The 25,370-nt window shown below is 53.0% G+C and overlaps 3 protein-coding genes across 3 annotated transcripts; 2 read left to right on the top strand and 1 right to left on the bottom strand.

Moving 5' to 3' along the window:
* Window positions 1-378: 378 nt before the first annotated feature.
* Window positions 379-12,813, bottom strand: EAH_00039250 (hypothetical protein, conserved; the record flags this gene model as incomplete). The annotated part of the gene is made up of 5 exons (XM_013395362.1): window positions 379-1,018; window positions 1,410-1,610; window positions 2,086-2,135; window positions 2,426-11,487; window positions 11,640-12,813. 5 exons carry the CDS (start codon window positions 12,811-12,813, stop codon window positions 379-381), a joined length of 11,127 nt encoding a protein of 3,708 aa, XP_013250816.1.
* A 3,651-nt stretch (window positions 12,814-16,464) lies between these two features.
* On the top strand, window positions 16,465-18,210 carry EAH_00039240 (hypothetical protein, conserved; the record flags this gene model as incomplete). Its single annotated transcript, XM_013395361.1, has 1 exon — window positions 16,465-18,210. The coding sequence occupies one exon, from the start codon at window positions 16,465-16,467 to the stop codon at window positions 18,208-18,210; it is 1,746 nt and encodes a 581-aa protein (XP_013250815.1).
* Window positions 18,211-20,992: 2,782 nt separating this feature from the next.
* Window positions 20,993-22,645, top strand: EAH_00039230 (hypothetical protein, conserved; the record flags this gene model as incomplete). The annotated part of the gene is made up of 1 exon (XM_013395360.1): window positions 20,993-22,645. The coding sequence occupies one exon, from the start codon at window positions 20,993-20,995 to the stop codon at window positions 22,643-22,645; it is 1,653 nt and encodes a 550-aa protein (XP_013250814.1).
* Window positions 22,646-25,370: the final 2,725 nt, after the last annotated feature.

Here is a 25,370-nt window from a genome sequence, read left to right as displayed (position 1 = left end):
TATATATATATATATATATATATATATATATATATAGATGTGTGCGTGTGTTGGATATCAATAATTTGCCTATGCCTACGGTTTGCTGCTATGTCTGCTGCTTCACTTTCGTTGCTGCTGTTGCTGCTGCAGAGGAGCGTACCTTCGTCCTCCACTTTAGCAGGCTGCATCCCTTTGCTTTGCTGGGCGGCAGGCGGCCCGACGGCTCCCCTAATAGCTGCATGAACGACGTCCGCTGCAGCTGCAGCAGCAGCAGCAGCAGAAGCAGACGCAGGACAGCAGAAACAGCAGGAGCAGCAACACTTGAGTTGCATGCGGGTCTACGAGTTCGGCATATTTGTTTTGTTGGCGTTTGAATTCTTCCGCGTGGCTCCCTGTTCACAACTTTGCGTCTTTTTTCCTTCGCATTCTTCTTGAGGACCTTAAACCTGAAATTAACCGTTGCTGCTGCAGATGTTGCTGCTGCAGTTGCTGCTGCAGCTGGTGTTGCTGCAGCTGTTGCTGCCGGAGTCGTCGCTGCTGCAGCTGTTCCTGCAGCTGTTGTCGCTGCAGCAGCTGCTGCTGCGGTTGTTGGCGCTGCAGCTTTCGCTGCTGCAGCAGTTGCTGTTGTAGCTGTTGCTCCTGTAGCTGTTGGTACTGCGAATGGTGCTGCTGTAGCAGTTGCTGCTGCAGATGTTGCTGCTGCAGCTTTTTCTGTTGGAGCTGCTGCTCCCGCAGGCATTGCTGCAACAATTGGCAGACGAAGGGCTTGAGGGGACTATCCAGGAATCCAGCAGTCTTTTTTCTTTGTTGGTGCTTCTGCTGCTGCTGCATCTGCTGCTGGTGCTGCTGCATCTGCTGCTGCTGCAGCGGCAGTAACCGCAGCACCTGTAGCAGCAACGCACTGCCTGCTAAAGCGACTGCAGTTGCAACAACACCTTCTGCTGCAGCGGGAGGCCCACAAGCTTGTGCTGCAGCAGCAGAGACAGCACAGTTTAAGGGAGCCTCCTTTTTCCTGGTGTTGTTTGGTGCTTCCTCTCTGTTTGCTTCGGGCAAAGCATCGCATGCAAACTGTTGTGTTTAAAGCTGTAGAAGTGCAGCTGACCTTCTGCTATTTACAAAGCACTCAAAGACAGCACAATTACAAACAGATCCAAACCCCACAACTCAAATCTTTGCTCCACTTAAGCACAGAAAAGGCACAAAAAGATGCAATGAGAACTTAACCCAGGAAGTGGATAGCTGGAAGGCCGTCTGCACGCTGGTTATCCGCATGCATTTGCTGGTTCTTTCGCTTCTTCTGCTGCTGCTTTCGTTTCTGCTGCTGATGCTGTTTCTGCTGCTGTCATTTTCCCCTTTGCTGGCGTTGTTGGTGTGTCTGCTGCTGCTGCTGCTGCTGCTATTTCGTGCTGCTGGCGTATTGGTCCCACTGGTACTGCAGTTGCTTCTGCTGTTGTTGCTGTGTCTGTTGCTGCTGTTGCGCCTGCTGCTCTTGCTGCTGCGCTTGCTGCTGGGGCTGATGCTGCTGTAGCTGCTGGATTGTATGCTGTCGTCTGAACTCTTTTGACTCTTTTTGCAATATTCGCTTAAGTTGCTGCTCAGCGCTTCTGCTGTTTCCTGTTGAGCCCCGTCTATGGTGTGGAGCCACTAAACCCTAAACCCTAAACCCTAAACCCGTTCTAGAATGTCCGTTTCGCATTCATCTGCATTAGCCTCACTTTTTTTTCATTCTGAAGTACTCCCCATTAAAAACTTAAATGTATATTTGCTTATAAATAAAACTGCACTCTACAAAGCCCCCCTTTCAACCCGTTTGCTTTTGTTTGCTACTCCCTTCACTTTGCTGTTTCGCTGTTCGTATGTGTCGCGCTCACTCCTATGAGGTAGAAGAAGGCCTCAGTGGCTTCCTTTTGCTGCTTAAGAGGCAGCCACTCCACTACGTGGGGCAGCAGCCTCAGCCAACTAACGGCGCACAACGCATGCAAAAATATAAAAATATATAAGAGCCCCAAACGGCAGCGCAGTGATCATATGTTTGCTGCATTTGGCTGCTGGTAGTCCTTAAAATGCAGCGAAGAAAAAGACAAAAGCAAAAAAAGACAATACCTCGCCACACCGCCTGCCTCCAACAGCAAGCGGCTGGGGGGCCCCACGACCTGCAGTAACACAGAACGTTGTTCGTGCTTAGTGCTGCAGCAAAGTGATGCATTTCTTGAAGGAAGTAGCAGCCCTATCAGCAGCTGCAGCAGCAGCCGCAGCGCCATATGAACCGCATGATTTTGCTCAGCTGCTGTGCAGCTGAGCAGAACCATAGAATAATAGCTAGCTATCTGGGTAGGCTGGCTAGAGGGCAATGATAGCCTGCAGAACCCCTGCGATATCTAAGGCTGCAACGTGGCTAGCTGGCTGGCCCTCGTATTCTTTTGTTTCCTGAGGGCCTCCCGACCTCTCCGTCGGCGTTATCCTGAATGTTTATTCTTTTTCTCTGGGGAGCCCCTGCCCTCTTTGGCTTTGCAGCGGGAGACACCACAGCCGCAGCAGCAGAGAAAGCTGCAACAGGATGAACAACAACAGCAGCAGCGACAGCAGCAGCCTCTTCTGCTGCTGTTGCTGCTGATTCCTGGTTAGGAGGGGCAGTGTCGGAAGACGTGTTGCTGCTGCTGCTGCTGCTGCTGGCAGGCAGCACATGCTGAGGTGCTTGCTGAAAGCGTGTCAGCTGGTAGAGGCAGTCATTCGCTGCTGCACAGATGTTGGCTTGGCCTGAAGAACGAGATAAGACGGAAGATAAGAAGGCTTCTCTGTCTTCGCGAGCTTCGATACAACAAGGAGCTCCACTCTGGTCTCTGGGAGATGCCCTTGTGGACTCTTCAGCTCGGCTCTCCTGCTGCTCATCATCGTCATCCTGCTGCTGCTGCTGCTGCTGGTGCTGCTTGTCCTCGTGCGGCTGCTGCACGGGGTAAAGAGGCACAAGGAGACAGCTGTCCGGAGCAGAGGAGGCCCTAGTGTCTCCTGCTGTCTCCCCATAGTCTTGCATCGAATACCCTCGCAAGAAGAAAGCCGCATCTTGTTTACTTTCCCTCTCAATTTTATTTTTTTCTGGAGATTCGTAACAGCCAAAAAGAACAGAAGAATGAGGGAGAGGCTTCCTGAGTAAGACCATTAAGGCCTTCAAGAAAAGAGCATTTGCATCGGACTCTGCTTGCTGCTCCTCTTCGTCTCCCTCAACAAGACTGCCTCCACTAACCCCACCATCTGCAGCAACTGCAGCAGCAGCAGCAGCAGCAGCGTCTGCTGCTGCAGCAAGGTCTACGCAGCTCTCGCTCCCCACAAGGAGACAAGAAGGAAAAGGCATCTCTTCAACAAACATCTCAGGCTCCTCCATCTTCCCGCAGCACCGATCCCTAGGAGAACGGACATCCACAACAGTCATCTCAAACCCTCTTTGTCTTTCAGGCCAAGAGAAGGCGGCCGGCTGTGGGGCCCTTAAACAGCTGCCAGTGTGCGCTGCAGCAGCGACTGCAGCAGCAGCAACTGCAGCAGCAGCAGCAGCAGCAGAGGCTCCCAAGCCCCCTGCCCGCAAGCCTTGAAGCTGAAGCCGCTGATAAGATGCAACACCTGGCGGCCACCCAATAAATCTACCTTGAACGTCAGCAAGAGTATCAAGGCTTTGGTTAGTGAGGCTGTTGTAGTTGCTGCTCTGTGGATTCGCAGCAGCAGCTGCTGCTGCGGCGGCTGCAGCGGCGGCAGAAGCAGCGTCAGCAGCTGCTGCTGCGGCGGCTGCAGCTCCAGCAGCCCTGGCGGCAGCGCCTCCTCTTGTTCCTCTCCGTCTGCGGCCCCTCTGCCTAGGGGGAGCCCGAGGAGGCTTGGGGGGAGGGTGCGGCTCTCCATGTTCAAGGTGATGCAGCAGCAGCAGCCGTTCTTGCTGCTGAACGACATAGTGACGTTCCAGTCGGCTGATCTGTCTGCATGCATACAGCCCGTGTGCATCCGATCTAAAGCAGAGAGGGAAGCCTGTGGGGGCCCCAAAGGCCCCAGGCGTTGCCCCTAGATCCTCTGGAGGAGCCCCTGGGCCCTCTTGTGCTTCTGCTGCTCCGCAAGAGACAGGAGCTCCAACTAGGAGCTCTAGATTCTCTTCTGGCTTTGCATAGGGGCGCGCAGCATGAAGCGAAGGGACACCCAAAGAGACAGCTGGAAGGGAGGAGCAGGGGCGAAGCTCCTCAGCCTCTGTCTCCTCGAGGCCCACAGGTTGCTGTGGCGGGGGCCCCCCATGAAGCGGAGCTAAGTACGGCTTACCAGGAGAGACACCGTCTGGAGGAGGAGACACTTGGTTTAGGGGGGAGGGGGGGCAGAGGCGCAGAAGGGGGGCGTGAAGAAGTGTGTCTGCCGTGGAAGAGAAAAGAGAAAGGGGAGTGTCTAGGCCTCTGAGGAGACAGTTGGTTTCCAAGTGTTCTGCTGCTGCCCCGTCTCCTCCCGCCTCCTGCAGCTGCTGCAGCGAGGAGACCAGAGGGGCCTCTTTGCCTGCTGCTATGACTTTCATAGTATCTGTAGCTAGAGAGATAACTGCTGCTTTTGTATCGAGGCTGCTAAAGCGAACAAGCTCTTGCAAGTCTCTGTCTTGTGTATTTTGTCTTAGGGAGGCGACCTCAACGAGAAGTTCCGGGTACTGAGCGAGCATTTGTTCTGTCTTATTGGTGATGCATCGAAGAGACTGCAGCAATTCGTTGTGCAGCTTCTGCTGCCGCTGCAGCTCCCGCAGCGTCTCCCCGTGCTCCTCAGCAGGCATGATATACTTTATCAATGCAGCAAAGGGACCCGTATCCACTCTAGGCAGCGCGAGGCAGGCATCAGACTGCTGCAGCAAGTGGGCTACCCGCGCCACCAGGGCTGTTCTATCTAATCTCTGCTTGCTGGGGGGGGCTGAGGAGAGGGGGGGAGAAGGGACGCCCTTGAGGCTTTCAGGGCCCTTAGAGCCTTGCGGAGGCAGCAGGTGAGAGCTCCTGAAGGTCTTCCCCAAGGCTGCAGCATAACGCGAAGCACGCGGCACTATTGCTGCAGCAGCAGCAGCAGCTGCTGCTGCAGCTGCACCTGCTGCCCCTGCCACATCTGCTGCACCACCTGCGGAGCAGTCTGCCCCCCTCCCCAAAGAAGGAGAAGAACTATGAGTGATAATTTTATCTGTCTTCTCCTCCGGCTTTACTGGGAAACCCACCTCCAGGCCCAAGGGTTTACTGCTGTTGCTACTATACTTTGTGCTGCTACTAGCCGTGCCGCTGCTGCTGCTGTTGACGCTCTGGCTGCCGGCGGTTGTGCTGCTGCTGCTGCTGTTGTTGCTAGTAATGGCGCTGGTGCTGTTGCTGTTGCCAGTGTTGCTGCCGCTGCCACTGCTATTAATAATACTCCCACTGGTGTTGCTGCAGCTCCTATTGGTAGTGTTGCTGCTGCTGCTGCTGCTGCTAGTGCTGGGGTGGGCTTGTAGCTGTTTTGTTGCGAGGTTGAGAAGCTCTGCTTTTTGTGTGTCTAAGTCTTCCTGGTGAGCCATGAGGCCTAGAATGCTGTTCAAGACCTGCTGTGTGCTGCCTCCATCTCCACAGTGCAGCAGCCCGGTCCCCTGAGCCTGCTGCAGCAACTTGAGTTGCTGCTGATGCTGCTCCTTCAGCTGCTTCTGCACGTGTCGCTGCTGCTGCTCGCCCTCCTTTTGCGTGCGCTGGAGCTTTTCCAAGACCTCCATTGCTGCGCATCGCTTCGTTTCTTGCTCAGGGCATTGGGAGGCCTGCGGAAGCTGCTGCTGCTGCTGCTGCTGCTGCTGCTGCTGCTGCTGCTGCTGCTGCTGTTGCGGCTGTTCCTTCGAAGGCTCCGCCTCCTCCTCCCACTGCACAAACGGTCCCTGAGCAAGAAGCAGCATCGCTCGCCGCACCCCCTTCTGATTTTCAGGTAGATTCTGTGGTTCTGCAGCAGCGACCTGTTCAAACTGCTGCTGCTGCTGCTGCAGGACCTGTTCTTCCTCCTGCTGCGTCTCGTCTAGGGCCGTCAGCTGCATTTGCTGATGCCGCCGCAACACTTTGTTTATGGTGTCGTGATGCCACGAGAGCTTGATGCGCAGCACAGTACTTGCAAGCCGTTGCAGATGCTGCTGCTGCTGCTGCTCCACCTGTTCGCGCTGCTGCACATGCATCTTCGCGACTGCCTCCCGTTGCTGCTGATGAATGTACCGTAGCTGCCTCAGGTGAAGCCGCATCTGCGCCCGCAGCAGAACCCTGGCCTCTCTCCACATGACGTCGGGGGCCTCTCCGTGGCTCAGGGCTTCCTGTAGGTCTTGAAGTTGCGCCGATTGCATTTGCTGCTGCTCTTGCATCTGACGCCAGATTTGGTGCCCCTCCTGCTGCTTTTGATGCTTTGCCTGTTTCTCTCTCCAGCACTGTTGCTGCTGCTCAACCTGCTGTTGAAGTGCCCCCACTTGCTGGTGCTGCTGCACAATAGAAGGCGAAGAAGAACTCCTCATCAGGCCGCTATCACGCAGTAGTTCATTGTTTCCTAGCTGCTCCTCCTGAAGCATCTTCTGCTGCTGCTGCTTCTGCTGCTGCTGCTGCTGTTGGTGCAGGTACTGCAGCCGCTCTAAAGCATGCTTCATATATTGCGCTTGCTGCTGCAGCGTCGTTGCATGCGGAGACGATGGCTGCTGCAGTAGACTGGATGTCTGCTGTTGCTGCGGGAGGCCCATCTGCTGCAGTTGCTGCAGATGGTGGGGCAGTTGAATTAGCTGCATTTGGTGCAATTGCTGCAGTTGCAGCAGCCGCTGCACCTGCTGCTGTGCTTGTATGGGCTGCGGCATATGCTGCTGCTGCTGGCGCTGCTGCTGGTGCTGCAGGCGCAGCCTTTGGAGCTGCTGCGATATCTGCAGCTGCAGCGGGAAGTGAGCAGCAGGAGGCTTCATCTGCATCTGCTGCTGCAGAGGCGGAGACTGAGTCGCTTGCCACGGATTGCTATGAGCTAGTTGATGCAGCAGCCGGCGCAGCTGTGCTTGCTCGTGCCCCATGATTTGCTGCAGTTCGCCAGTTGGGGTTTGTTGCTGCAGCTGCTGCTGCAATTGTAAGTGACTCTCCAGCAGGTGCTCCTGCTGAAGCTGCGCTGGTCGCTGCATCTGTAGCAAACGTTGTTGCTGCAGGAGTTGTTGCTTACGTAGGAACTGCTGCTGCAGCAAATCTTGCTGGGTCCTACCCGATTGCTGCTGGTCTTCTCCTAGGTGCTGCAGTGATTGCTGCTGCCGCACCACTTGACCTAGCTGCAGCGGCTGCTGCTGAGGCAGCTGCAGCAGCTGCGTCTGTGGCATGGACCTCAACTGCAGCTGCTGCTGCTGGGCAGCGAGACGCGGCGGGAGCTCTACTATCGGCAGCAATGCCTCTTCCAAGCTCGATCCCTGCCACTGCATGCATTGCCGCTGCTGCAGCTGCTGCTGCCGCTGCAGCATCAATATATCCTGAGTGGGCACCTGCAGCTGGTTAGCCGTCTTCTGCACAGGAATCCGTTGCTGCCGCCGCGCATGCACGGGCTGTACTTCTTGCTGCCCCTGGTGCTGCAGGGGCTGCCGCTGCTGCGTCAGTTGACACTGCGCTTCGTGCTTCTGCACTGCTGCTGTTGCTTCTGTCGGCTGCACGGGATGCTCCACGACCTGCAGAAGCTGCTGCGGCTGCACGTGGGGCAGCTGCTGAGCTTCTGGATGCTGCTGCAGGCCCAACAGCTTCTTGAAACATTCTTGCTGCTGCTCTTGCTGAGCCTGAAGAGGCTGCTGCTGCTGCTGCTCAAGCTGCTGCTGTGGCCACATTTGGTTCCGCGGCATTGTTTGCTGCTGCTGCTGGAAAAACTGGTGCTGCTGCGCTTGTTGATGCTGCATTTGCAGCTGCTGCATCTGTAGCTGCTGCATTTGAAGCTGCTGCTGCATGTTAAGTTGCTGCTGAACGTCCAGGTCCCGCTGCAGGTGTAACTGATGCAGCGACAACTCTTGGGCCTGTGGCAACTGCTGCTGCAGCGCGTACGGCGTCCTCTGTTGGAGCTGCTGCCGCTTCTGCTCATGTTTAATTTGCAGCTGCTGAAGCAGCTGTTGCCGTTCCGCTGGGGTCGTGTCCGTAAGTGTTCTTTGTCCTGTAGTTAAATATGCGTCGGACGGCTGCTGCTGTTGCTGCCGCTGCTGCTGCTGCTGCTGCTGCAGCGTGGACACTTGCAGCTCTGCAACGGTGCCTGCGGCAAGATTGCAACTCTGCAGTGCCAGTGGTTGCTGGTGTGTCTGGTGCTGCTGCCCGCCGATCATAGGATCCTGCTGCTGCTCATTGTTAGCAGAGAGACAAACACCCGGTTGTGGCTCTCCAAACTGTTGAGGTTCACTTTGAGGCTGCCACTCCTGCTGTTGTTGCTGATGCTGCTGATGCTGTTTCTGCAGTTCTTGCTGCTGGGACCATGATGCTGTGCTGCGCAAAGAGTCGCGTGGCTGCTGCTGTTGCTGCTGTTGCGTTGCAACTGCATGCGCTTTATGCAACTGCTGCAGCAGGCGCTGGTGTTGGTTTTGCTGCTGAACTTGCAGCGGCTTAGCCCCTGCTGGTGCCTCCTGCAGCGTCGTTTGCTCCTCTTGAAAATGTTGCTTTTGCATCGAGCTCTGGACCGATCCCATACTTTGCTGATTCACCGGTTCCTTGTTTAGGTGTATCTCTTGGCATGCGCTGCTTTGTGTAGCGTACTGCAGCAACCCTTTGGGTTGATGCTGCAGGTGAAGCGTTATTCCGAATGCTGTACAGACCCCTTCTGTTCCCGTTGTGTTTTTGTGGGGTTGTTCGACGTGCAACTGCTGCTGCTGCCTCTCTTGCCCGTACATCGCCAAGCCATGCTCTACAAACCGCTCTTCGCTCTGCGTTACACGCTCTGCAGGGAGTTGGTGTTCCTGGCTGCTGGCTGCTGCGCTATCAGTCTGATGTGCTTGGCAAAGTGCTGGGGGAGGCAGCAAATGCAGCTGCTCCTGCTGCAGCAGCCGCGGTCGCGGACGTGCTAGGGGCTCCTCCTGACTATCCTGAGGAAGCATACAGATCTCGTGGTGCTGCGACAGCGGGGTGCGTTGCTGCTCTTCCTCTTGCACGTGATCAGCACTTTGCTGCTGAGGTGACAGAGGGTGGTGCTGTGCTGCTGCAGAATTCAATGGGGACTGAACATCCCGCTGCAGAGGTTCCCCTGCTGCAGGTGTGTGAGTGGGCTGTTCCTGCAAGCAAGCGTTACGCTGTCCCTGTTGTAGCATCTGCTGCTGCATCATGAAGTTGGTCTTCTGCTGCGAGGAAATCTCGCTCTGCAGTTCTGTGCGTGTATGTGATTCCTGCGTCTCGTCTTTCGTTTGCTTGCCCTTATTGTTTACGCCGCCCTCTTTGTGCCGCAGCCACCGCAGCTTCTCCTGCAGCTGCCTCTCTCTCAATCGTTGGAGGCCCTTCTCTGGCCAGCGGTGCTCGCGAAGCTTGTGCATCTTTCTATCTTGCAGCAGCTGCTCCTTATTGAAATCCCTTATAGTCTTTTGCTTTCGAGGTCCCTGATCTTCTCCCCGCTGCTGCTGCGGCTGCTGCTGTTGCTGCCCATCCTCAGCGTCCATTTGGAACCGCAGCTGCTGCAGCTGGTTGAAACCCCCCACATGTTCTGTGTCAACAAGTTTGATAGGTTTTCTTTTAGGTTTCTCTTGTGGAATTTGATGTCCAGCTTCTGCCATGCGTTTCCTGTAGAGTTGTTTTTCTGTCTGTATTTTCTTTTGCCGTTCTTTTTCCTGTTCAACAAGGAAAGTCTCTTCCTCGTGGTTGAGCAGCATCTGCTGCTGCATCACCGCGTGGATGTCCTCGTCCTTCATAGGGCTTGCATGCACTTTTCTCAGGTATTCGCGCGGCTGTGGCCACGCGGGCGTGGGGGGTTCGGGGGGCTGGGGAAAGCCCAGGGTGCCGTTGACCTTGCGAATGAGCTGCTCCATTTCTCTGCTTTGTTTCCGTCGAATGTCAGCTGATTGCAATCTGTGAAGATGCTGCAGTTCTTCTCCTTGCTGCACGTGGCGTTCCCGCTGCGCCGCCAACTGCTCCAGAGACAGCCGTGGCTGCAGCTTCATCTGTTCACACTGCAATTTCCTAAGCCTTTCCAGCTGATCTTTGTGCTCTAGCCAGACTGTCTGCCTCTCCTTCTCCTGCTGCTGCCTCAGACTGTCAATTTCGTACAGCAGAGTTTGCTCTTGCAAGGCTGATGCCTGATGCATATCCTGTGGCCTCTCCTCCCGTCTACTTGCCGGCATCTCCCCAGGCAGCTGCTGCTTTTCTACAGCCAGCGGGAGACATATGCGGCCTTCGAGCTGCTTTTCAGTCGGCAGCTGATATGGCGTCTCATCTGGGAAATGCAGCTGCTGTTGCTGCAGCTGCTGTTGCTGCTGCTGCTGCGGCTGAATATCGAGGTCCTGCTGATAGTTTTGCAACTCCTGCAGCAGCTCTGCAGGGGGGGAGACTTCTTCGTGCACAACTACTTCAACTGCCGGATGCAAATCGGGTTCATCGTGAGACATGAACAGCTGCTGTTGTTGATGCATAAATTTTTCTATTGCATCTATATCTTGCCGTACAATTTCGAGTTGTTGCTCCTGCTCCAGCAATCGGAGCTGGTGTTGCGACTGGGATTGTCTCCGATACTGATGGTGTTGCTGTCTTTGTTGCAGCCTTTCGTGTCTTGGTCTCCGCTGCTGTTGCCTCTGCTGGTGTGAGATGTGGCTCGCTTGTTTTGAGTTGGCTTGCGTCATTCGCTCTTGTTTTCGCTGCTGCTGGCGGGGGTGCTGCACAGGAAGCGACTTCACCGCCTGCTGACCTGTAGCAACCTCGAGCACATGCTGTAGCTGAAGCTGCTGTAGCTGCTCATGAGGTTCTTCCCGTTGCTGTTGCTGCTGCTTCTGCGATAAGTGTAATTGATGATTCAGGTGTTGCTGGGGCTTCGAATAAGCTGTTCTTCGGCATTTGGGCTGTGGTTGCTGCTGTGGTTGTTGCTGCACACACTGAAGTGCATGTAGCTGCCGATGCACTTCGTGAAGCTGCTGCTCCAGAAGGACATCCTTTTCCGGTCCTTGCAATTCCCCTGCTGTGGCGTTGATGTTGCTGGCTTGCTGCTGCTGTTGCAGCTGCTGCTGATGCTGCCTCTCATCGACAGATTCTCTACCCCCCTCTGTGGGAACGCTCCCACCAGCAACAGAGAGGGGGCGAAAAACAGGTCCAGCGGGCCACTGGCTTAAGGTGGGCTCATCACGTTTTCGGGTACTAAATGCCTTCTGCATGCAACTGGGAGGAGCTCCTCGTTGATGGTGCTCCATCTGGTAGGTCACAGTTTTGGCTACTGATAGTGCTGCTGCGGCGGCTCCAGTTCTGTGGATTGGGTCTGCTCGAGATGGCTGTCCAGGACTGAACACAAGGCCTTTAGCACTCCTTCGTGTTGCTTGTTCAGCTCTAGATGAAGCAGCAGATGTTGTCTCTGGGACAAGGACAACGGAGGTGGTGCAGCGACACTTCTCGCTGCTGCCCCTGTGGCTGCAGTTGATGGTCTTGAAACAGATGTCTTTGCGATGGCTGTTCCTGAGGTGGAGGCTAATGCAGTTGTTTTAGAAGGCCCTACAGTCACCGCACCGGCTTCAGCGGCTTTCTTCTCTGCCAGAAAAGCTAGTCTCCTGCTACTTCGTGTTTTCAGAGCTGCTGGAGAGTGGCCCTGGGCAGGAAGATGCTGGGACACACCCTGATGTTGCAGCTGCTGCTGTCCTTCTTTCGTCTGCTGCTGGTGTTGCGATCGCTCAGCCTTGACAGTTTGCTCAGCCCCGCAATGCCTGCACAACGCTTCGTACAACAGACTTGGAAGCAGATTTGTTGTTTGCAGGAGAGTCTCATATGATAGGTGCATCTGCTCTTGCAGTAAGAGCAAAAAGGGCCACAGCTTGTTAGTACGCCTGATGGTGTGGTGGCCGTTTGCGCTGGAATCGTTTTCACTGTTACCGCTGCTGCCGTTGTTGTCGTCACATGCGCCGTTGCTGCAGATGGCGTTGCTCCCGTTCCCCGTGCTGTTGGAATTGCCGCCAGCAAAAGTCTCCAGTTCTAGGTCTTTGTAGAGATGCAGGATGCCGTGAAGGGCTTCAATTTGGAGATTTATCTGCTGCAAAAGATTAAAGTGACGGCGAACTGTCCTGCGCGGCGTAAGCAGCTCTGGTGGGTTAGCCACAGTTTCTGCAGCCTCTGCGGCTGCCCCCGCTTGCGCTGCGCAGCAGAACAGTTCGCTATGCAGATGCGCTGGCGTGTAGATCTCCAAAGGGGTAGAGGCAGTTCCCCTGCCAGCCTCAGCCGATGACGTGACAGGCACAGACAAGGTTTCAGGCCCCTCTGGTTGCTCACAACTCTGTGGGAACGATTCGTTGTAGCCGAAAGTTTCGGGCCACCGCGGTAGGTGAGGAAGCTGCTTCGTCGTGTTCTCTGCAGCCGAAACAGCAGGCACGCTATTTGCTGAAGGAGAAGAAGAGGCGCTTGCGGCAGAAGAAACTTCACTGGAGAATGTTGCAGTAGAATGTTGGCGTGCAGAGTCCTGGGTGGACTGTCGAGAAATGGTCCAGGGAGTCAACCTGCATGCTGCACCCTGGCGAGAAGCCTGTGTGCTGCCTGGAAGGGCAGTCCTAAGGGTCAAGCGCAGGGAAACTCTTGCCGATGCACTTTTGTGTCTTCGCCGGACTAGAGTTGAACTGGCCTCTGTGTTTCCACAGTTGCCAGCAATATGCTCTTGCTGTCGTGGCTGCTGATCTGGCGGTCGCTGTGGATTCATATGCGAAGCCAAAGCTTACACTGTTCGTCAAACAGCAAGGCTAGCAGCAGGCTACCGGTCACTTCGGGGAGCCTCGAATTGTCGCTTCGTTTCTGCTTCGGCTGTCTTTATTTGAATATGCAAGAGGGGACGCCCATCGAAGCAGATTGATGGCTGGCGTACACTACCATCAACAATTAAATAGTGCGTTTCGATGGTATGTGTTCGAGCTTCACCTAAACAACATCAAACTCTCTTGTAAAAGGACAAGCATGATTTGTTCGTCTGTACAGGGCGCAAGACTGAAAGAAAGAGGCCTTGAATTCTCACGTAAGGCGTCACTGAGTTCTGTGTCTAGGAGCCACCGACCACTCCGTCAACTCTGTTTGATCCAAAAGACACGAAAAAGTCGAAGGCAATCGGGAAAAGAAAGCTGCAGAAAACTGCTGGCGCTCGTGTACATACTCTTCTCCCACGAAGGTCACCTGCGGGTGACCAGCAGCACTTACAGGGGTTTCGAAGGAGCCAAAGAAATCTGCCAAAAGGAAAGTAGGCCTTAATTCGCTGCCCGAACAAACAAAAAGTGAAACTGGTATAGAAACGGGAACCTGTTTGCTGCTTACTGACAGCCCCTGGCAGACCTGAAGACGCTGGACTGGTCTGGGCTGGTACCGTGCATGGCCCGCCCGAGAAGGCCGACGCACGGAACTAAAATTCCATGGTAGATGCTTGTGGCGTTTCCCTTTTGATAATCCCCGAAAGATGGGTTGGAAATCGAAGAACATTACATGGCTTGAAGGCTTCAAACTGTCCCATTGGCCCGTTACGCAAAAGGCTAGCGCATCAACAACCGTAACACGCGGTTCCCTGATGAGTTATTTCTGCAACAGACTAGCACATCTAGAACCTGCAAGACCCATCCTACATTATTGTCTTCCTGAATTGACAATCCATGCCGTAGATTAGGTGTATGGCATGGATTATCAATTCTAGCTCACTTCCGGCGCCAGACGATGGAGGGCCTGGTGTGAGCGCTAACAGCGCATTGGTGTTGCTTCATTTAGCACAGGATACACCGCTTGGCTTGTTGTCGTCCTTTTTTTCCGTTTACTACTGAATGCGAATATGAGCGCAAGGGGCAAAGCTCTCAGGTGATTCGGGCTTAGGGGCAAAGTGTGACGACGGTCAGCGATCTTGTCCTGAGACCATCGTGAGCTGCAGTCGAGCGTGGCAACTGATAAGGAAAATTCGCAGCAAGCAGTTGAGACCCCCTCCAGCAACCAGACGTTCTGCGCACAGGGGCCAAAGGGCCTGGGAATGTGGATGGTGAGGCGGCCTGAGGTGAGTGGCAACCTTCCCGGTTGGAACTAATGCTGCATGGCCCCTCACATACACGCAAAACTAAAGCCACGTTTACACACTTGCAACCTGTGTCAAGCGGGAATATCATGCGCCGACCACTTATAGGAACTTGGATAATCACAGGGTTCACTCGACGTTTACTTGCAGTTGCGGATGTCACCGCTGTCGGCCCCCACTGTGTCGAACGTTGCATGGTGGCCCCGTTGTTTTATTGACAGTATTGTTTGTTTAAAACAAACATTGCTGTCAGTAAAACATCGGGAGACGTTGCCGAAGACAGCCCTGCCCTTAACACTGATATCTGAGTTCCTAGTTACCCGTTCGATTTCTGTTCGCCTTCTCGATGTAGCGCTGTATCAACAGCTTCCCGTCTTATCCGGTTTTTTAGTTCTGCCTTTGCGCTTTCCCTTGCCAGAATGGGAATTAAAGTACATCGCAACTCATCTCGGAAAGCTTCTATACTCCGGATGTACCCCTGGCAAGTGGCGCCGTTGGCTAGATATTCCCATCATTGCCGTGAGACCCCTTCTAGAAAGGAAGGGGCCACTATCAACTGCACCATTTCGAGTGCTTTTTGGAGGCTTTCAGAAGTGAAACGAACTCTTCCACTGCCGCCGAGTTGCGCCGCCCGTCATATCTGGTCATCAAAGGCGGTGGCATTCTTCATGAGCTGCTTTTGCTGGAAAGATATTTTCCGCTAGATAAGATGCAGTTACTAAGACGGTGTCAACAAGACAAGGCCCCCAACCGTTGATCAGCATTTAGTCTGAGGGCATATCTTGATCAGCCTCCATATCGCCAGCAAACGAAACGGCTGAGGTCTTGAAAAAACTTTGGGGAGTTTCTAGACATACCTCTGCTTTTTTCTAAAGCACCTTCAGGCCTAGGCACTGATGTGCAGCAGGCCGCCCTGCACCAGCAGTGGAGTTGTCTGCACCCACTTGTCACGATGAACCAAGCGTGCTACTAAGTGTGAGGAGAGTCCGCCGCCTTTTCCGGTGATTCTCATGTACAGCCACATAGCCAAAAGTCCTAAGGTACGATTTACAGGAAACAGTTCCTCTCTCACCCAGTCCCCAATCATTGGGCGCACAGCGGTCCAAGGGCCTAGAAAAAGCCCTAACCCTGTCCAGGTGAAGAGCGCATTTAAAATTGTTAGCGACCGCCGTTTTCCTATGCTCTTTTGGGGTCAGCGGCCTGGCATAACGTGGGACGCACCCCGTCCGAACTCGCTACGAGGGTACTTCATGGGCAAGCTCAACAAATCCCCCTGCCTCCGTCTGTACTAACCATACAGAGATTTGCTGTACTTTTTTTTGCTTGTTAGGTTCCCTAGTAAGGCCAAGTAAGCGCTGATGTACCAGTTTTGCACACACCCTGCTACAAATAAGCTAAATGGAAGCCGTACCTCGACGTATTCTGCCCACGAAAAAGCTTGTGTCCAATGGTACCTGCTGATCCCAGAAGAGCATTAAAAAGCGGCTGTTGTGGAAAAGATGCTTCTTTTTCAATAACAATTTCAATGGGCCCATCTCGTGAGGTTGTTGCATTCGTCTCACTAAACACGGCGGTGGATTACGACAAACGGCACGATGTACAACGAAGGAGACGGTGAGGGCATTAAAAAGCGTAATCAGCCATGACAGCAAAGAAAAATACAATTTAGGCTCGGCGTACTTGCGCTTTGGACTGGGGGAGCGCGAAGGTGCCAGGAACTGGGAGCAAGTGCTCGGACCGTTCCGTCCGTACAGGGCAGGAAGGGCGTCAGTTGTGCACCCTTGCCTTCCGTGATTCCACCAGTTATCGTATAACGCAGTATTAGAATCCCAGGAGTCACTCACATTCAGTAAATAAGAAGCTGCTGAGGAAAAGCACCTTCTTATGTCTTGCACGGGTGCTTCGAGTGCCAGACCGCTTCACTACAGTTCATTGAGCTGTGGCGAGCCGGGGCTCAGCACGTTTGGCAGATGCAGGTAATGCAATTAATCTCCTCGCTTGTGTAAGTGCATTAACAAACGGCGAAATAGCGCTGGCTGAACCACAAGTCGTCTCAGCCTATGTGCACTGTAGGTTTGAAACGGGACTCGTTGGGGGCGAGCATTGCACATAGTGAAGCGGAGGGTCTCTCAAGATAAGAATACTGGATTAAGAGCCACCTTCTCTTTACTAGTTTAAGGGAAGGTATTTCTTTCCTCTTCATGTCTAACAGAGCCTGTTAGCAGAGACGACGCTATGCATCGCCCGTCCCGCGCAGAGATTGGTTCCCGTGTCCTGCTCACCAGGCAGCACAGTGCTGATGTTTCCGCTGATATGCAACGGTTCGATCTGCAACGATTCGACAACGCAAATGGGAAATATAGAATATTGGGGAGAAGTCGGCGCTCACTCACTTCCTCTGTCTGCGGAGCTTGGGCAGTGCTACTAACGGCACTGGCAGTTGCGACGCTCTTGTCAAAGTGCTTCCATTTCCTTGGCAGCTGGAGAAGATATGGAGATGGGAGAAGGCGGCTGGCAAGCGATGGGACCAACCCTCCAGAAGACCCTGATACACGGGCCATTGTTGACCTCTGTCTCGAGATGGACGAAATCGCCACAGGTGGCTTTTTTCCGGCCTTACCAGCTACGTCTGTGCTGTCAACCACGGGCATAACGTTGGCAGCGGCATCACCGTCATTATTTCGGTCTGGGCTTGGTCAGCGTGCACCTCAGAGCGGTCAGACGATCGAACAGTTCTGGGGATGGCCACCCCAACCTCAAATCCTTGCCTCAACTCACGCACCGGTTGTTACTCACACTCCAGCAACGGTTGTTACTCACACTCCAGCAACGGTTGCAGCGCAAACGCCAGGAGTAAACTCCCCTCCATTGTACCAAGTGGCAAATCAGAGACGGTCTCCTGGGAGCATGCTGACGTGGAGTTTTAGCCACGGGCTTGGCCATTCAGGGTCGAGCTTGTCTGCTGCAGCCTACTCAGTATTGGAAACGAAGAATCCGTCTCCAGCAGAGCATTTCACACTATTCTCTCCAGAAACTTCACTTGGTAGTTCCGCTGGGGGGCACCTCCAGTTCGAGTTTTCAGGGTGGAGCGGAGCACTCACAACAGATCAGCCTCCGGTATCACTGAACCCAAGCCCACAAACATCCCTAAAGATACCCCCTTGGTCTGATCCTCCAGAGCCGGATTCTGGCGATTCTGATCCTGAAGAGGGGCCCTCAACTGGACTGAGAACTCTATCCGCAAGGGGTGTGGGGGCAAAGTTTCCCGTGATAGGTACGAAGCGGAAGGGATATCCGGACGCCTCGTCAACTACTTCGTTGGCGACAGTGGCTGGTTCTGCACCTGGACAGATGAAGCGGAAGAAACATTCAGGGGGAAAGATGATACCCTCTTCTATATTTCCTCAGTCATTGGTTCCCTCGACTGTTCTGAATCCAGAACTGCATCTCTTTTATCGAATTCCAAGGGTGGATTCTTCTGCTATCACAACTGTGTTTTCCACAACCTCAGCATTTACGAGCGTCAGACTGCTAACCGTGCCGTACTACGGCATATTGGCCTTGCGTAATTTTCTCTCAAAGGAGGCTGTTGTTGAGAAGGAGGTTACTGCTGCTATTCGAGCGGCCGAACGACTTGTGAATTGCCTGACCCACTTCCATTTAGAGCCTGTTAGCTATTTGAGGCCACACGAGGTTTGCCGCATCCTGGGAATGCGATTCTTGGCGTTGGATGCACTTCTAGCCTTGTCGGAAGCGCTAGGACCTTCAATGCATGTAGAGGAGTGGTGGGGCAAGCTTGTACAGAATATGCCATGTGATGTGCGTTTTAAGTTTCTAGTTGAGAAATCTGCCCTCCAAAATCCCAATGCTTCTCTCGCGTTAAGGCTAAGCCGAGCCATTGCGTGTTTAAAGCATGGATCGCGTCTTGATGCCCGTGAAACAGTAGAATTGAAGCAAAGCTTGTTTTGCAGTGAGTATTCTCCTTCGTTTTTCAAAAAGCCCAAGTGGAAACCTTGGCGTGAGGATGATGCTTCCTCGTCATCCCCTCCCGGTGATTAACAGTGGACTTGAGTGTCATCCGATGGAGGGGGGAGCCAAACACCACTTGCATTGCATGGCTACCGGTGGAGTATGAATTGTGTCTGCCGAAAGTCACCTGATTTGTCAACCTTTGGAGATTTATGAACGAAGTGTATAGGTTCCTGTGTGAGCACTCATGCAGATCATGGTACTCTGGCATGAAAGGTTTCTCGCTAGGAGATGTATTGGCGGTTGCGCTGCGCAAGTGTTTGCTTGCCTACAGCGCATGATGCGCCAGTGTGACCTCTCCATCAAACCTGCAGACAAAGAGCCCTGTATCAGGATTTTTTCTCTTTGCAACAACTTTGGAACTATAGCCACCCCCTGTCAAATGTACGGTACGTGATCACAGGAACCGTCGTCCTTACGCGCGTTGGAACGCCGCCGCATGGTACTGCAATTCGCAGTTTCTCAGGGGTAGCTTTTTCTTGTTTCTTGAGCTGTACGCCGTAAACATCTGCGCTGTGATTGCCAATTTTCCGGCACTCTAGTCGAGGCGTTGACCCCTTGCGGGTCAACGCCTCGACTACAGTGCCAGTCCCTCAGCCAAATACGGTAATAAGAGCTTACTGCAAGAGCTACCATCTTGGAGTCCGGCAGCGCCATCGAGTATTCGACACTGAATCTTAGGCCAACGGCATAGCGGTCGGGGTATTGCTTTCTCAGCAAACCAACAACTCCTACAAAGAACCGAATGGTCCCCTGACCTTCATAGAGCTTGTTAGAAGAAGAGTAAGAGCATCCTCAGTAGAAATGAATAAAGTAACATTACACAGAAAAAGAAGCCTTGAGGCTATGGCTGCTCGGCAAGAACCCCAGGTCCTGGGCTTGCTCGGTTTTTCTCCTTAAGGGTTATGAGCGGCGAGTGCGTTTAGGGGTCCTGCCGCTTACTTACTTACGTTTATCAAGGGAAGATTCGCTGAGTGTAGCAGTAGATATAGAGTGAGCACGTACATAGGTGTGTATAGGGTCGCACGTAGTAATAGCCGTGGTTGGCAGCTGCTCACTGAATGATTGGCTCCGTCAGCTAGCCACAGTACTTAATACTATGGCTACCTGCAGTAGAGCGCTCTAATTCCCCCCGTCGGAAACATAAATTATTATTATTCGAAACGTGTGCCATCGAGCATGTAGCAACAGCTTCATTGCGAACAAACGAATGAGGCCTTGAGGATACGCTTGTGGGGGGTTTCCCTCAGGGGGTGGGGGGCGGGGTGGCGGAGCCTGTATGAGTTCACGAGGGTCTTCGCTTTAGTGGAGATTTATGCCGGAGATCCTGTAAAGGCAATTTTATGAATTCATAGGCATCTAGACTTATTAGCTATGTGTGAGTGCACGAAGCGAACGATAGCCATGGAAGCCCCTCATCGATGGGACAGTCGTCTCAGCGCGGCGAGCCAGGGAGGCCTTGAGCAGGTACAAAAGAGACCCTGCAAGGCTCTTTGTATTTGCATTATGATAAGGCAAGGTAAATTCAAGGGTATTTTATGCAGCGGTTGCCGACTGTAAAATATGGGGTGCTAGGCGTCCCGTATGTATTGTTTCTTGCTCGCAGATGAACGAAGCGATCCCCAGTTGTCCGGTACATCCAGCTCTCGGCCTTTGAGCGTTAGCATTCTGCCTTCACTTAGGCAGCCTCCTATTTTTGGTAGGATTGTTGATGTTGATTGCGTTGCCATCTTCGACGAGAGACCAAGGTGCCTCCTGATCGCATCCTCGTTGACATATGCCCACTAGGATTGCGTAGCTCTTTTGCGGATTTGTATGGCTAAAACGCAGCTCTGTCGGCTCAGGGGCCTTAAAAGTATTGGGGTGCGGCAGTTTTATCGAGCTCAGGCACGACACGGATTGCTCTCTCGTCGAGAAGTAAATACATGCTGTGATGCGGCTTCTGGCTATCCACGGGAAAAACATGTGACGGCCAGTCCTCCAAATGACGAGAATAACCGGCAAGAAAAAGTTCCAGTAGTCCACAACGTTATGGCCCTCACCAAGGAAATCCACACCGCGGGGGAAGCGCCTGCTTGATGGGTGAATCTGTCTTGGTCGCTTTTGTCGTTCACATCAATGAAGCGTTTCGGCTATACCGGCGGAATCCTCAGCCTTGGCACTACGTTACTACTGTAATTTGCTATAGGCATTCTCTAGTGCATTTTTTTGAAACGTCTTGCAGTCCGCGTATGCATCTTGATAAGGGGAAATTTATATGAAACGCGAGCTGGAAATCATCCACCGGCTTCTCATTTGCACCAAGCACGACTTTGAAATTCAAGACGCATCGTAAGCGGCGAAATCTGTCAGTAATGGCTGAACCGAATTAACTTCGAATAAATTAGTACATGGGTTCAACGGCCCGAGCTCCTGGCGTTGCTTTTTCGTAGAGTAGTTTTCGTCAAGCGTGATGCGACTGGAGGGCACTCTGATGGAGAGCCTGCCTATGCAGACTCCGTTTGACTTCAAGGATACAGCCGTTTCATTATTATGTGGACCCTGTGACGGTGGCAATCCAGCTTCTTGCCTCCTTCAAACTGCGGGCTCGACCACATCCTTCAGACGACGCCGGGGTTCCTTCCACACATATCCGCGCCAGATATGTGCTGCGCTTCTTTCTGTGGTGGTACTTGTGACCATCATCGTATATTACTTCCGCAAGTGCCACAGTTGGGCGGGGCGCGGCAACTTGCCACGACGGCTTGCAGGTAGAAGGCCCCCATTAGATGAAGACCCTGTGGTTTCTTCCATTGTTGAATTGTGTCTGGAAATGGCATCCGAAAGTAGTAACACTTCCCCGTTCCCATACATTGTTCAGTCACAGCAAGGGAGAGGTCCCCATCTTGAGGCGCAACCTGGCCTCCAGCAAGGCCTACTGGGCATGACAACTGTAAGCGAAACTTCTCCGTCTTCTCCCTATACACAGGGATTTCATATTCAAGGCAGCTACGGCCCGCAGAGAGGCCCACTTGTTGGTTCAGAGGCTTATAACAATGATGAGAGGCCCTACACATCCTCAATGCAACTGCGCATGTCACCACCATATATTGGCGTTGAACCATATACAGCGGCGGAGGGCACCTGGTCTGGACCTATCGTGACTGGAAATATGGATTCATTTGGATCCAGTGCTGTTCCAGCCTTATCTGCACATCCTTGCTCATCCTCAACCCCATGCCTAGACCCAACTGTCACGATCTCGGGGTTAGCAGCGTCTGCCGGTTCATCGATACTTCAACAACCTTTACTTCAAAGCAATCAGCCAAGTTCAGACCATCAGCATTCTTCACCCCTTCTGGGATCTGTGCGACAAAAAAGGCAACTCGAACCAGCGGAGACGTGGGGACCACAAGGGTGGCTTCAGAAGAGATTGAGGGGGGATACGGCTTCAGTAGAGTCCCCACCTATGCCCACATTGGAGTTCAGAGACCTGCAGGCATCAGAAGAGGTGTTTGGTGGGTTCAGCATTGCGTGGTGGGACACTCCTGAGGCGGACGCCGACGACCGGCTGACGAAAGCTATTGAAGGTGTTCCCCATGAGTGGCTTCCACCTCCTTTGGACACTTCTGCGCTCAGTCCAGGTTTAAGCGGAGATGGAGTAAGCTTACCAGTTGCATCTGCCTGGCAAGAGGAAGCTGGGGAACCGAGTGGTTCAGCGTCGGCTCCTGGACAATTGTTGCACAATTATGAAGCTATCCAGTGCTCTTACTCTGCATGCACTGGCCAAACTACGAATGTTTCCTCCGCCTCACTCTCTGAAAGCTACGGTCCACAACCGGGAACTTCGGCGCAAGTTGTTCAGACCCAAAACGCTTTCTACAAGCTTCCGCAGGTGGACGCAAGCGCGCTTCTGGACGTGTTCTCCATTAAGTCGGCATTTACGTACAGCAGTAGTCTGAAGGAATGGGAGACGTTTATGGTGTACATTGATGCAACCCTTTCAAAGGAAAGTCTTTCTGATAGCGAAGCGAACGGGCTGCTTCGTATCTGCGAACGGCTTGTAGGCCATGCGTACCACTTCCAAAGGACAGCGGTCTCAGATCTATCACCCGCCAATGCTGTACCGGTCTTGGGGGTTCGGTATTTGATCCTGGAGTCACTATTGCATGCATCGCAAGTTCTGGGGGGGGCGATGCAAACCTCACAGTGGTGGCAGAAGCTCGTTGACAAGATTCCTTCGAGTGTGGATTTTGATCCAGTAGAGTACCCCCAGCGTCGCTGCCGAGATTATGCACTTCTAGCATTGAAACTGAGTTCAGCAATAGAGTCGTTGAAACAAGGCATGCGGCTACGACCAGCTGAAGCTGCCTCCCTCAAGAATGAGCTGTTATGCAAAAAAACGTGCCATCGAGCGTTCAGGCGCTCCTTTTACGACAACTGGCGTTGTGAGAACGGGAGGACAAAAGGTGACAACGCGGATTAAGTATGCAAAGAAACACTTGAAGTCAGTCGGGTGCATTCTGGGCTGCGCCGGTGCCCAAACGGGACTGGCGAGATGCGCCAGAAGACCCTTGGATTGACCTGGCCTATCACTCTTTGCAATTTCTTCAACAACCATGGACGTAGGAGCAGTTTTTCCCTGGCGTGTATATCGTTGACTTAGCAAACCACGGGCTGCCGCAATAAAGGCCGAATTATGAGTGGACGCCAAAGATGCGCATTGTAAGGATCCGCTTGCGCATGTTTGCCATTGCCCTTCGCATGTCCGGCTGAATCGGCGAAGCATGCAAGCTGGTCAGGTACTACTATGTATTTCTACTACCACACGGTGGATTATCGCCATATAGCAGCCAGGTGGATTACCGCCATATAGCAGCCAGGTCCATATGCATGTTTCTATTCTGTGGTGATGTTCATTTAGGCCTCTGCACAGAGTCAAGCGATGGCAAAGCTTCCATGGCCCGATGTTGCATCACTTGACAGAGCTAGTCGCCTCGGTTCTTCTGTTGTAGTACCCTCTGGCAGTACGCACTGCAGTCACCGCAGTCACCGTTTGTATCGTATTCGCCAAATCGCCACTTGCAGCCACACCTGTTGAGACTTTTCACATGTTGGCGTTATTAAGCTGCATCTTAGTCAGCCCTGCTTCCACCGCATTCACTTCGCCATCCCCCCTCTCCCTTGAAAGTGAGCACTATTAATCGTCACAACAGGCGTACGGCTGCTTGCCTGATTTACGTATGAAAGCATGTGGCGACGCTCTATTTATTTTTCTTCGCAAACTCAGCAGGTGCTTTTTGACAGTTATAGGTGAACACTGCGGGGAACATTCCCCGGTTGCAGTGCCCAATGTGGTCAAATGCGCAGTGAAGGCGCACATATAGATGGTTTCCCTGAACTTTTTTGCATGAGGCTTCTGCCCAGCAGAACGCACTGAACGTTTGAAGCATTTGCTGATTGTTGTACAACAGTTGGCACTTGCTGAGCAGCATGTATTTTCTCTCTCGCTGCAATCTGAAGTGTGCGCGAGAAACTGTAAGCTTATTCGTGCCTTGCGATCTAACCAGCGAAACGCCTTTGGCTGCTGCAATAAACGCGCACTATCTGGCATGCTTGATGAGTGGCAGATCGGGGCGTAGGTTGCGAGTACTCTGAAATCTGTTTTTGCATCAGTTCATCCAGGTGCCTTTCGAGCTGCTAGGGGGCTTAGCGTGCAGACCTTCAGAAGCTGCATGCTGACGAGTGCTTGAATGCAGCAGAGCAAATGCAACAAGACACCCACCCCTGATAATGGCTGTTCGAAGAGCCGGTGGACTACTGCGTGAAGGCACTATGTGGTGAGGATCGCTTAGGCGGCCGGTTAGCTCAACAAGTTCAAATCGCGCCCACGGGCGTAGTCTACGGATGCTGATTTTCATAAGTGCCTGACTCATGCAGAATTTCCCCTTTAAATTTTTTGAGTCAGGATCTCGAATGCTATGAGAGGAGCTGGCGTAGACAGGTGCTTGGGGTACGGCTTCATACACTCTTCTCACGTATTTCATCATCCCAGCTCACTGAAGGCAGATGCTAGGGGGTTTATGCAGCTGCCGCAGGAGACCGCCGAACGGTCTACGTACAGAAGGGAAGAGAGTACAGACGCTGCGTCTGAAGGAGAAATACGGGCCAACGACAGAAATGAATTAGGAGCACTTGCAGATTTTCATGAGTGCCTGACTCATGCAGAATTTTCCCTTTGAACTTTTTGAGTCAGGATCTCAAATGCCGTGGGAGGAGCTAGCGTATTGAACTTTTTGAGTCAGGATCTCAAATGCCGTGGGAGGAGCTAGCGTAGACAGGTGCTTGGGGTACGGCTTCATACATTCTTCTCACGTATTTCATCATCCCAGCTCACTGAAGGCAGATCTTAGGGGGTGCATGCAGCTGCCGCAGGTGACCGCCGAACGGTCTACGTACAGAAGGGAAGAGAGTACAGACGCTGCGACTGCAGGGAAAATACGGGCCAACGATAGAAGTGAATTAGGAGCACTCACGAAGTACCCTCCTTGCAAGCTCGAGAATAACGGCAGCAGGAACACTCAGGTGGGTTTCCAGCTGCTAGGGCCGCCGAGACTGGCTGCTTTTAATGGCACTGCAAGTAAATCTTTGGAGGTAGCTCTTTCTGATGCAGAACGACCGTTACATCTTTGGAAGAGAGCACGGAGGGATAATGGCAGTGTCTGCAAACGAAGGCCAGCCGGAAGTTCCAATTCGCAGACGTCGCCCCTGTTCCTTCATTATGTGCTTGCCAAGGCTCTTTGAAAACGTATCTGCGGCACAAAGCTATTCCACCGCTCCTGCACACCGCTGAATATTTTCCTCTTCCATCCGTTCACAGGGCCTGTGGATAGAAAATCTCGTGAACGCCATTGTCAGCTGTGGAGGCTAATAGTCAAGAAAAAACACCGAAAGCAAGGACCCGTTCATCGATTGCATTACTTCCACGATAGGTTTGTGTGAAAGAGTGCGCTCAGACGGGAACTGGATGCTGGCACTCACATAGGCAGTCAGGCGCCTTACAAACTGGCTGCAAACACTCATCACACACCTGGCTAGTCTTAAGGAATGGGAGAGTTTTGGGATCATAGTAACTCCCCCGTTTCGCTTCCTGGATCATTCCTTTTCAAGATTATACGTGAAGTAGACCCGAAGGAAAGAACATTTTGGAC

This window comes from Eimeria acervulina, genomic scaffold (assembly GCF_000499425.1).
Source record: "Eimeria acervulina Houghton genomic scaffold, Eah_scaff460, whole genome shotgun sequence".
Lineage (NCBI taxonomy): Eukaryota > Apicomplexa > Conoidasida > Eucoccidiorida > Eimeriidae > Eimeria > Eimeria acervulina.
The sequence above is the reverse complement of the archived record's forward strand: the minus strand, read 5'-3'. Positions and strand labels throughout refer to the sequence as shown.